Source organism: Impatiens glandulifera, chromosome 1, assembly GCF_907164915.1.
Source record: "Impatiens glandulifera chromosome 1, dImpGla2.1, whole genome shotgun sequence".
NCBI classification, from domain to species: Eukaryota; Viridiplantae; Streptophyta; class Magnoliopsida; order Ericales; family Balsaminaceae; genus Impatiens; species Impatiens glandulifera.
The window spans coordinates 42,884,099-42,895,220 of NC_061862.1; the positions used below are offsets into that span (position 1 = coordinate 42,884,099).

At 32.1% G+C, this 11,122-nt stretch overlaps 1 protein-coding gene across 1 annotated transcript; it reads right to left on the bottom strand.

The window, feature by feature from the left end:
• Positions 1-320: 320 nt before the first annotated feature.
• LOC124915264 (glycine-rich cell wall structural protein) lies at positions 321-1,834 on the bottom strand. Its single transcript, XM_047455952.1, has one exon. The coding sequence runs from the start codon at positions 1,752-1,754 to the stop codon at positions 525-527; it is 1,230 nt and encodes a 409-aa protein (XP_047311908.1). The 5' UTR covers positions 1,755-1,834; the 3' UTR covers positions 321-524.
• Positions 1,835-11,122: the final 9,288 nt, after the last annotated feature.

The following is an 11,122-nucleotide window of genomic DNA, read 5'->3' on the forward strand; positions in this document are numbered from 1 at the left end:
AGATGTGGCCACTACAATTGTTTCAAACATTTAGGTATAATAATAGGAGGGAACATGGGTAGATCGATTCATTCTAATTCCAAATGTATGTCATGTGAACAAACAATATGAAGTGTTTCTTGCCCTCTCTTCAAGTAAAACCCTAATCGGTTCTTCTCCAATCCATGCAATAATTGGAAAACATGGCAGCACAAAATCAATCAAAATGATTACGTAAGTCACTGTTTAATGCAATTGATAGTGGTGTTGGTCACCTTAAAATTATAATATATGATTATTAAAGGTTTAATTAGGAAAAAAGTGATGCAATCAAAATGGAATTAGGAAAATTAAGGCTAGCATGCATGCAATATATATTAATTAATCCGGGATCAGAACAAGTTAACAACAACAATAATAATAAGACATTTTAATACAAGCACACAAATATCCTTAAGCCATTGTTTCATGTGGGCTGCGGGCTCCAATTTTTTCAGAACCTATCATTTATCATAAGTTCCATTCTAAAGCTCTTAAATCATTCCTTAATGGTGTCCCCCTATTCCACCGCCGCCTCCTCCACCACCGCCACCGCCAAATCCTCCACCGCCGCCAAATCCACCTCCACTTCCACCTCCTATACCGACTCCTATTCCACCGCCTTTCCCAAAACCACCTCCAAATCCACCACCTTTCCCAAAACCACCTCCAAATCCACCACCTTTCCCAAAACCACCTCCAAATCCTCCCCCTTTGCCAAAGCCTCCTCCACCGCCTATTATGCCACCTCCACCGCCTATTATGCCACCTCCACCGCCTATTATGCCACCTCCAGAACCCCCACCTATTCCTCCTCCAACACCACCGCCCTTTCCGAATCCACCGCCAACACCACCGCCCTTTCCGAATCCACCGCCAACACCACCGCCCTTTCCGATTCCACCGCCAAGACCACCACCACTACCACCTCCTATACCTCCACCCTTTCCGAATCCACCGCCAATACCACCACCCTTTCCAATTCCACCGCCAACACCACCACCCTTTCCGTATCCTCCACCAAGACCACCACCATTACCACCTCCAATGCCTCCACCCTTTCCGTATCCTCCACCAGCACCACCACCGCTGCCACCTCCTATGCCTCCACCCTTTCCGATTCCACCGCCAACACCGCCACCCTTTCCGTATCCACCACCAACACCGCCACCCTTTCCGTACCCACCACCAACACCGCCACCCTTTCCGTATCCACCGCCAGCACCACCACCGCTACCACCTCCTATGCCTCCACCCTTTCCGAATCCTCCTCCAGCACCACCACCGCTACCACCTCCTATGCCTCCACCCTTTCCAAATCCTCCACCAACACCGCCTCCCTTTCCAAACCCACCGCCAATTCCACCACCCTTTCCAAATCCTCCACCAACACCGCCTCCCTTTCCAAATCCTCCACCAACACCGCCTCCCTTTCCAAACCCACCTCCAATCCCACCACCCTTTCCAAAACCTCCCCCTACTCCGCCACCTTTGCCGAACCCACCACCAATACCCCCACCGCCTCCAAAACCACCACCACCTCCAAAACCTCCGCCGCCTCCATAACCACCACCGAACCCACCTCCCTGACCTCCTCCGAATCCGCCTCCAAGATTTTTCTCCTCATCATCCCTCAATTCTCTGGCAATATCTCTGGCATCAACGTAACTCGAGACAAAAACATGAAAACAGAGTAAAGACAAAATACCCACTGCAAAAATTGATCCACCTTTCATCTTTATACTGAAAGAAGAAAGAGTATACAGATTTTGGTGTAAACTAACTTACTGATCAACACACTTATATAGTCACTCATTCTCACTGACAACTAGAGATCATGCATTAAATGAAATCGCAACGACCAGCTAACTACTTATCGCCACGTTTGAGTTCGTCGGCTGCAATAAATATAACGCGGTGCCGATATTTATTTCCTATAGCTAATGGATGATTGGGTATAAATAAAGGAGCTAGTACTGTACTAAAACTCTTTCTCTGCTTCACCATTCAATACTTCTTTCTGTCAAAATTCCAATTTTCACTGACATTATTATTATTTTATTTATTTCCCTGAATTCCTGCTCTTTATTATATATTCTCACAAACTAGATAATATATATATTATATATACAAGAACAATAAGAATTATTAATAGTTAGCTAGCTAGCATTAGAGAGAAAGATATAATAATTAGGTGTAATGTAAAAAAAAAAAAAAGTACGTGAAATTAAGATATACAAATGGCATCAATAATGCTGTTTTGGATGATCATGATAATTTCAATCCTCCATGTGCAAGGTAGATGAAGAATTCAATGCTTTTGTTGAATTTAACTTATAAATGTTTCATTCTCTAATTATTTTTCTTCTTTTTTTTCCTTTCTTTTTTCACTAAGATATTGAATGAAATTAGTCTATAATTTTGGTTGGAAAATTATTGAGAGCTTCAATCCCCTGGAATTTGTTTGAAACTATAGTCTCTTTTGTAAAAGATCCACGCAACAACAAAAAAAATGTCATTGAGTTCGCGAATTTTGCTATCAAAAGTCTAATGAAATGATATTATCCTTTTGAATTGTTAGAATGAAATGAAGTTTTTATTGTATGTTGTTATATTTAGAGTTATTAGATTTATGACTAGCTCCAAGTGTATGTATTTAACTTTTAGGTGGCCGCCGGGTGCAACATTTGCCATCTTGTGGTAGTAGATTTTTTTTAACTAATTAAAATGAGTCATGAGAAGCTGGAAAGCTCATTGTTGACTTGTTGTGTCCATATATATATATATATATATATATATATAGTGGGTTATATAATATATAATAAGAGTATATGGTGCCAAAAATAAGTATAAATACATAGAATGATATATACTTTTTCTTATAAAAAAATCTCTCGTTTTTACACTTTGAGGTGACAATGAAATTTTTGGACTATAAATTAGAATTTTGGGTACAACGCAATAACTTATGTCCTTAAATTGGTTAGAGTATTTACCTACCTTAATTATTGGAAATATTTACTTAACTTGGTTATATGTGAACTAATTGTACCACTTAATTTTGTTTTGTATATTTATTATTTAATATATATTTAACATTTTAATTTAATTATTTTGTTTTAAAATAATAAATAATAAAATATTTTGAAATTATATTTTAATTCTAATTTTTTTTAATATTAAATATATGTTAGAAAATAATAATTAATACACGTACACTAGTTTGAATATTTGTCTTATCATACATAAATAAAACAATTTTAGTACATTAAATCACAAATTTATAATGAAAAAAATAATAATAAAACACTTTTAACAGTGGTTACTGCACAAAGCAGAAAAGACAAAATTCCAACTAAGTCACTAACCTTTTTTCTTTTTTTTAAGTAAGTACTTTGTTCATTTATTTCTAAAATAAATTAATTTATTGTTAAAATTCAGTTTTTTTGTTTTTTTATAATTATAATCTTTTATTAAATATATTCTAAATTTAGTTATTTATATTTAACTTATTATTTTTATAAATTTAAGTATTATATTTTAAAATTATTATTTTATAAATTTAATTATTTTAATTTTAATATATATCTATACATTTTATTAGTATTACTTAAACAATTATAAGAATATTGTTAAATATTTTATGATTGTTACTAATTTAAAAAAAAAATTGATTATCTCATTCTTTAATTTTATTTTTATTTTAAGCAAGAGTGTTAATTTTTTCTAAATTTTATATTCATAATTTAAAACATCACTTTATATATATATATATATATATATATATATATATATATATATATATATATATATATATATATATATATATATATATATATATATATATATATATATATATATATATATATATATACTTATTATAAAAATCTTTTCAAAATTTACATATGTGTGTGTTATATTTATTTTAAAGTTAATTATATGACAATCAAATTAATATTTATTATATTATATAAAATAATAATTTAAATGTATAAATATATATTAGGGTTTAAAATGTATATATTATAATATATATAATATAATATTATATAAAATAATAATTTAAATTTATAAAAAATAATTTAAATATATATATTTTTAATGTAAATAATTAAATTTGTAAAAAGTAATTTAAATATATAAATATAATAATTAATTTAGAATGCAGTTAATAAAAAATTATAATTGAAAAAAAATTGAATAGTAAATTATGTTAGGGTTTGTGGGAATGGGTTATTTAAAAGCAGATAGAGAATGTAAGAATGGGTGATGATTGTAGAGAGGTAATGATTTTTTTTAAGTAAAAAATGTAAAAGGTATTGATATATAAATAAAATAAAATATAATAATTTAAAATACATAATATTTTAATATTTTGGTTAATAAATTAAGTGATTTAATTGATGAAAAAGGAGTGGAATGATGTTTGATTTAGTTAGTGTTATTTTAATAACCGAACCGAATAAGGCTTAGTTTTGAAATAAATAATAAAATAAGTTAATTTTATAGGGTGATCAACAAACAAAATTAGATTGAAGGTTCCATTGATATCTCAAATACCTTCAGTATGTAACAACGAATCCCCTAACAACCAACAAAATAGAAAAAATGAAAAAGAAAAATACAACTCAATAGGGGCGGAGCCACACATGGGCTAGGGTGGGCTCCAGCCCCACCTAAATTAAAATCTTAAAATAAAATGTTTTATATATATATTTGACATGTGATTCTTAGCCCAGTGGCTAGGTAACTGAAGTGATCAATAAATAAAGTATTAAAATAATGTAAATCATATAATAATTATACATTATTTTTTATTTAATACAAATTATACATTATTTATTTATATAATTAATAATACAAATTATTTATAAAGGTAAAATATAAAAATTAAAATAATAATAGTGTTTTATATTTCTTAATTTTAAACTATTTCAAAAATTTATAAGAAAATATAAATTAATATTAATAAACAAGTTAAAATAGTTACATTGGATTCGGTATTTAAATAAAGAATTTGATATTCACGCTCAAGAACCTAACAAATCTCCTAGAATTGATGTTGATGTAAGTTTTCTTAAACTTGATCCAGCATTACGTATTCCGATATAGAAATATTCTTTTAATCAAATTGATGAAATTAGACGAGCTTATATCAAGATGGGGTCATATCAACCTATTAAGGGTGAGTACCCGCCGACCAAATTTGGAAATCAAAATTGACGGTTCCAAAGTCATTGGTTTAAGAAATTTACTTAGTTTGAATACTCTCATTTGAAAGATGCTGCTTTTGGTTTCCCATGTTTTTTGTTTGAACATAAGCAACCCCAAAAACCTACATTTACAATAGATTGATTCAAATATTGAAAGCGAGTTAATGATGGGGATAAATGCTCTTTTGTTATGCATATATGATGTAATATTTCACCACATAATAGGGCAGTTGAATATCTTGATAATCTAATGAATATTCTTGTCATATTGACAAAGTACTGAATGCATAGTCTTCAGATGAAAAACAAAATAATATATTACGGCTTACATCAACTATTGAAAACACTCGGTGGCTTACTTTGCAAGCGTGTGCATTGAGAGACCATGACGAGTCTCCATCTTCTAATAATCGTGGAAATTTTATTGAAAAATGCAGAGTATAGAAAATTAAATCTGAGATGCAAATTGGAGTCAGCCCCAGATAATTTTTCATCCTGGCTCCGCCTCTGCAACTCAAATACTCGTCAAACAACCTGCGAACAAAATAGAGAAAATGAAAAAAAAAATACAACTCAAAAACTCGTCAAACAACATGCTAACAAAATATTACTATCTACTAATATGGCTAGACAGTGAAAACCCAACACAAGCATGTCTTCTTGTGGAAAATCAACTACAATACAATAGTTTTACAATAAACTAATGAAACGTAACTTCAAATTTGTTCTTCGGAAGAGGATGAGCACGTTATCGACACTAACAAGTGTGAGTATTATAATTTGGATGAAAATAAACACACACTATAAAATTGATACATTTAAAGATGACATCTGACCAAACAACAAAATAAATACAAATTTAAAATCATAAACTATGTAAATTCGGATTAAAGATTTAGCAATTTAGTTTTAACGTCCCTTTTGAAATAATATAACTATTCAAAACGAGAACTCGGTTCTAATCATAAATATCCGAAATGGGAATAAATTGTTAGATAGCTCAATATATCCGACCTTAAACATCTACCTCGGTTGTCATGTCTTGGTTGTCATGATGGGCACCACGAGTATTAAAGTTTACGGCTAGCTACACATTGTCATGCATTAATATTGTAAGGAAAATAATGAGGCCATGTCAATGTCGTGCCTTACAATTTTTCAATGAAGTGGCTGGCCAAAGTACTTATGAGGTCCAATGAATTAAATAGTATTGCCTTAAGAGCAACATAACATCACCTTCAAGTGGGACACACTGTAGACTATCATAAAGGAAATATCGAACACCAAAGTTGGCCATTTTGGACTTACCCGATTGAACCTTTCAAATTTAAAGATTTTTTTTTTATCAAACAGTGACTACTAAATGTTGCTAAAGCTGTAGGTGAAGTTTTATTGGCAAGACAGGTATAATATTTTTTACCGACTTGTAAATCTTTGAGGATGTTTAATTTGACCTATTGAATGTTGCTAAAGTTGTAAACAAATTTTAATGAGGAAAAAATAAAGTGAATACCAACGAAAATTCACAAACCTTAATGTGGAAAGTAGGTTGTAAATCTACCGTGAGACACGTGGAAAATATTTTGAAAATTAATAGGTAAAGATTTTTTTTTAAAATTACAAATTTCATTGCAAATAAGGTGGAATATCGGGCTACAAAATCTGTGGAGAAACTGTCAATAATGTGGAGTAAAATTTCATATATCTAGATTTAGATAAAATCATTATCTATATAGAATGAGTAGTTATAGGGAGGTCAATGCTGGGCCTCCGAGAGCATACCACGAATTCTAAAGGTGAGTTTTGCCAGGCTGTAAAAAAAATATATATAAATAAATCATATAAATAAGCGCGGCAAAACATGTGAAAAGTAAAAAGTAAAAACTTCTCTCTCTTTCTTCTATCCTCTCCGACGACTACCACTTTTTTGTTGCAAACCCTAGAACAGATTCGGCTGTTCTGGAGAACCCTATAGACGGTGTCCGGAATATAACTCCATATAAATACATATCGACGGTGGTTGCTCCGGAGAACCCTATCGACGGTGGTCAGGTAACTCCATATAACTATTGTGTTTTGATATTGTGTTTCTTTCATCATTATCTTCTACTCGGCGTAGTTATCTTCTAATCAATACAACTTTATATTGACATGGTTATATTGAGCTAAATATAAGGATATATTGAGCTCAATACATCCTCATATTGAGCTCAATACACGGATATATTGAGCTCAATACACGGATATATTGAGCTCAATACACCTTCATATTGAGCTCAATACACGGATATATTGAGCTCAATACACCTTTATATTGAGCTCAATACACAGATATATTGAGCTAAATACACTGTTATATTGAGGTCAATACACGGATATATTAAGCTTAATATTGAGCTCAATACACAGATATATTGAGTTCAACACACGGATATATTGAGCTCAATACACATATATATTGAGCTAAATACACAGTTATATTAAGCTCAATGCACTTTTATATTGAACTCAATACACAGATATATTAAATTCAATACACATTTATATTGAGCTCAATGCACATATATATTTAGCTCAATACACAGATATATTGAGTTCAATACACGGATATATTGAACTAAATACACAGATATATTGAGCTCAATACACTTTTTATTGATCCCAGTACATAAATATATTGAGCTCAATACACTTGATCATGAAATTTACTATCAATCAATGGAAAATGAATGGAGGTTATTCGGCATGACAAGTGAAGACATCGATCAAGATGAAATGGTGGGTTATCTTGACATGTTATTTTGTATTTATATGGATAAGTAATTGGTAGTTATATGTTTAAGTGATAGATATATAGAGTTTAAGTACTAGATATATGTAATGTAATTGGTAGATATATAAAAAATGAGTGGTAGATATATTGAATGTATTACTTAGTTATATGGAGCGTAATTGGTAGATATATGAAGCGTAAGTGGTAGATATATGGAGCGTATAACTTAGTTATATAGAACTTAAGTGGTAGATATATGATGCTTATCTTGAGTGTATTACTTAGTTATATTTTTTTGTTTGCGTGCAAATTTTTCTTCCGATTGGTAGACATCACCATTTTTACGTCGTTGTTTTCAACCTCATTCGAGGTAATAGGAAATATAAATACAAAGTGGATGTCATAGACAATCGGTGTCTCCCAAAAGGTATAAAATTTGAAGATAAATACGAAAAACTTAACCTCATTATCAAGCGGCTTGTCCACTTTCTTCGTTCAAAGGGGTGTACCATTGACAACATTCTCCCCACATTAAAGCCTGCATTGCTAAAATTGAAGTGGCATGATACTATAAACGCAACTGATTGTGGAACTTTTACCGTGAGGCACATGGAGACTTACAATGGCGAATTGAAAGATTGGAATTTATGGGCGAATCCAAAAGATGTCGTCAATAATATGCATTGGTTGAGGATTCATTACAGCACCAAATGGTTAAAATCCCCCCTAAACACCCACGTCAATGAACGAGCCATTTTGAATTTATACCTTCCAAGTTCTAGTTAAAATATTTAGAATGTTTATCCATTTGTTTATAATATTTAATTAATATTTAGAATGTTTATAACCATGTATTTATCCAATATAACCGTGTATTGAGCTCAATATAACGTTGAAATAAGTTCAATATAACGCTGAAATAAACTCAATATAATTACTATAACATAAACACGTGATAACATAACTACAATAATATGGTAAAAGAGAATTGAGTGGAGACTATTGTTTATGGTATCATAGTCGAATCATTTATTTGAGTAGAGATGATTGTTTGTGTGGTATAGTAGCTGGGTCATTGAATTGTTGCGCATCTGCTGGTTCATCCCACATTTTTACTATAATAAAATTTAACGAGGCAATTAGCTAAATATAACGAGGTAATACACTCAATATAACTAGACAATGAGCTCTATATAACGAGGCAATCAACTCAATATAACGAAACAACAAGCACAATATAACGAGTCAATTAACTAAATATAATGAAATAATACACTCAATGTAACTAGGCAATGAGTTCTATATAACGAGGCAATGAGCTCAATATAACGAAGCAACTAGCACATATAACGAGTCAATGAGGCAAAACTAACCTTTGCTGAATGTTTGAACTTGTTAATTACTTTTTCTACAATAGATAATTTCCGTTTTATGGGTGGCCTACCTCGAGCCCTCACTCTAACCGGAGAGTGGATCACTTTCTCGGTCGGAGCTTATTGTATAAGTTAGAATCGTTGTTTTCGGCAATCTTCTCTTTGAAAACTTCGAACTAAAAAAATGACAAAGGTGAACGCTCCATATAATTACTTATTACGCTTCATATATCTATCTACCTATTATGCTCCATATAACTACATATTATACTTCATATAACTACATTTTACGCTCAATATAACTACTTATTACGAAATATAACTACTAACATGCAAATGATAACTTACCTTCCAAAATATTGGTCGTCAACACCGTTGGTCTTCCTCTTTCGTGCGTTTAGGATCGTTACAACGTTGGTGTCGAGGTTTCCATCGAATAGAACAATGTTGGAAGGGGGCAGAAGAGGGACAATAGAGGGGATGTAGATATCGGTGGAAGAATCCATTAATGGTGATGTTAGGCGGCGAGAGAATAGACAACAAGAAGAGATTTGATATTGGAGAATACGTACGGCGATAATACAATAGGAGGCGAGGCGGGGGAAAGAATAGACGTTGAGGGGCTTTCTTGGCAAGACAGAGAACAACTGACGATAAGAAGAGATTTGAGTTGAGCACTTCTACGGCGAGACAGAGAAGAACTCACGCCGAGGACTAGGTTTTAAACAGGAGGGAGAAGAGTGAGTAATGAGAGAGAAACAATGTGGTTAGTGATTGATTGGGATTAAGTCTAAGGCAGGCGAAGAGTCGCGCATTAATGCTAGTGAGAGAAAGGGGCATGCTAAGAGTATTAATGCACGCTTGTTTGAATTTAATTTTTATTTTTCAATTGAAAATTTACAGCATGACAATACAACGTGTCAATGTCACAAAGTTTCTCTCTACGATCGGAGCCCCACTTCCGGCCTCTAAATCATTATTCATATATATAATGCTTAAAGTCAACAAACCACAATAATCCACTGTATATAATCCACGTCATCATGTATTTTCTCTCCCTTCTCTCATCTCTCATATTCTCTTTTTTTTAATTAAATTTTAAATTTTAAATACTATAAATATATTTTATTTTATATTTTTTTCTTTTCTAATTATTTTCTTCCTCATTAATTATATATATATATATATAATATTTTCTTCGTTAGCATAAATATTTTTTTGATTAATATAAAAATTAAATCATTGGTAATAAATATTAATTACAAAATATGTATATACATACACAAAATAATAAAATTATTAAAACAATCTACAGTGGTACTCTAGTGGTTAAAGTGTTCAAATTCCATGTTTAAGACTAATATATAGTGACACAATTTTTAAACAAATGATACGAGGCATCTGAAAGTGTGAGGTCGAAATTAGTGGTTGGTTTAGCAATTATTTGAAAATGTGAGGTTACGAGATGGAGATCGGATAGTGGGTGGTTTGTCGAGTGTGATGTCAGAATTATTGGTTGGTTTGGCAAAACATTTGAAAGTGTGAGGTCACGAGATGGAGGTCGGGTGGTGGGTAGTTTGTCAAGTGTGAAGTCAGAATTAGTGGTTTGTTTGGCGGACATTTGAAAGTGTGAGGTCACGAGATGGAGGTTGAGTGGTGGGTGATTTATCGAGTATAAGGTTAGAATTAGTTGTTGATTTGACGAGCATTTGAAAGTGTGAGGTCACGAGATGGAAGTTGGGTGG

Excerpts from the sequence above, each read along its gene's own strand:
- LOC124915264 (XM_047455952.1), bottom strand. The coding sequence starts at position 1,754 with ATGAAAGGTGGATCAATTTTTGCAGTGGGTATTTTGTCTTTACTCTGT.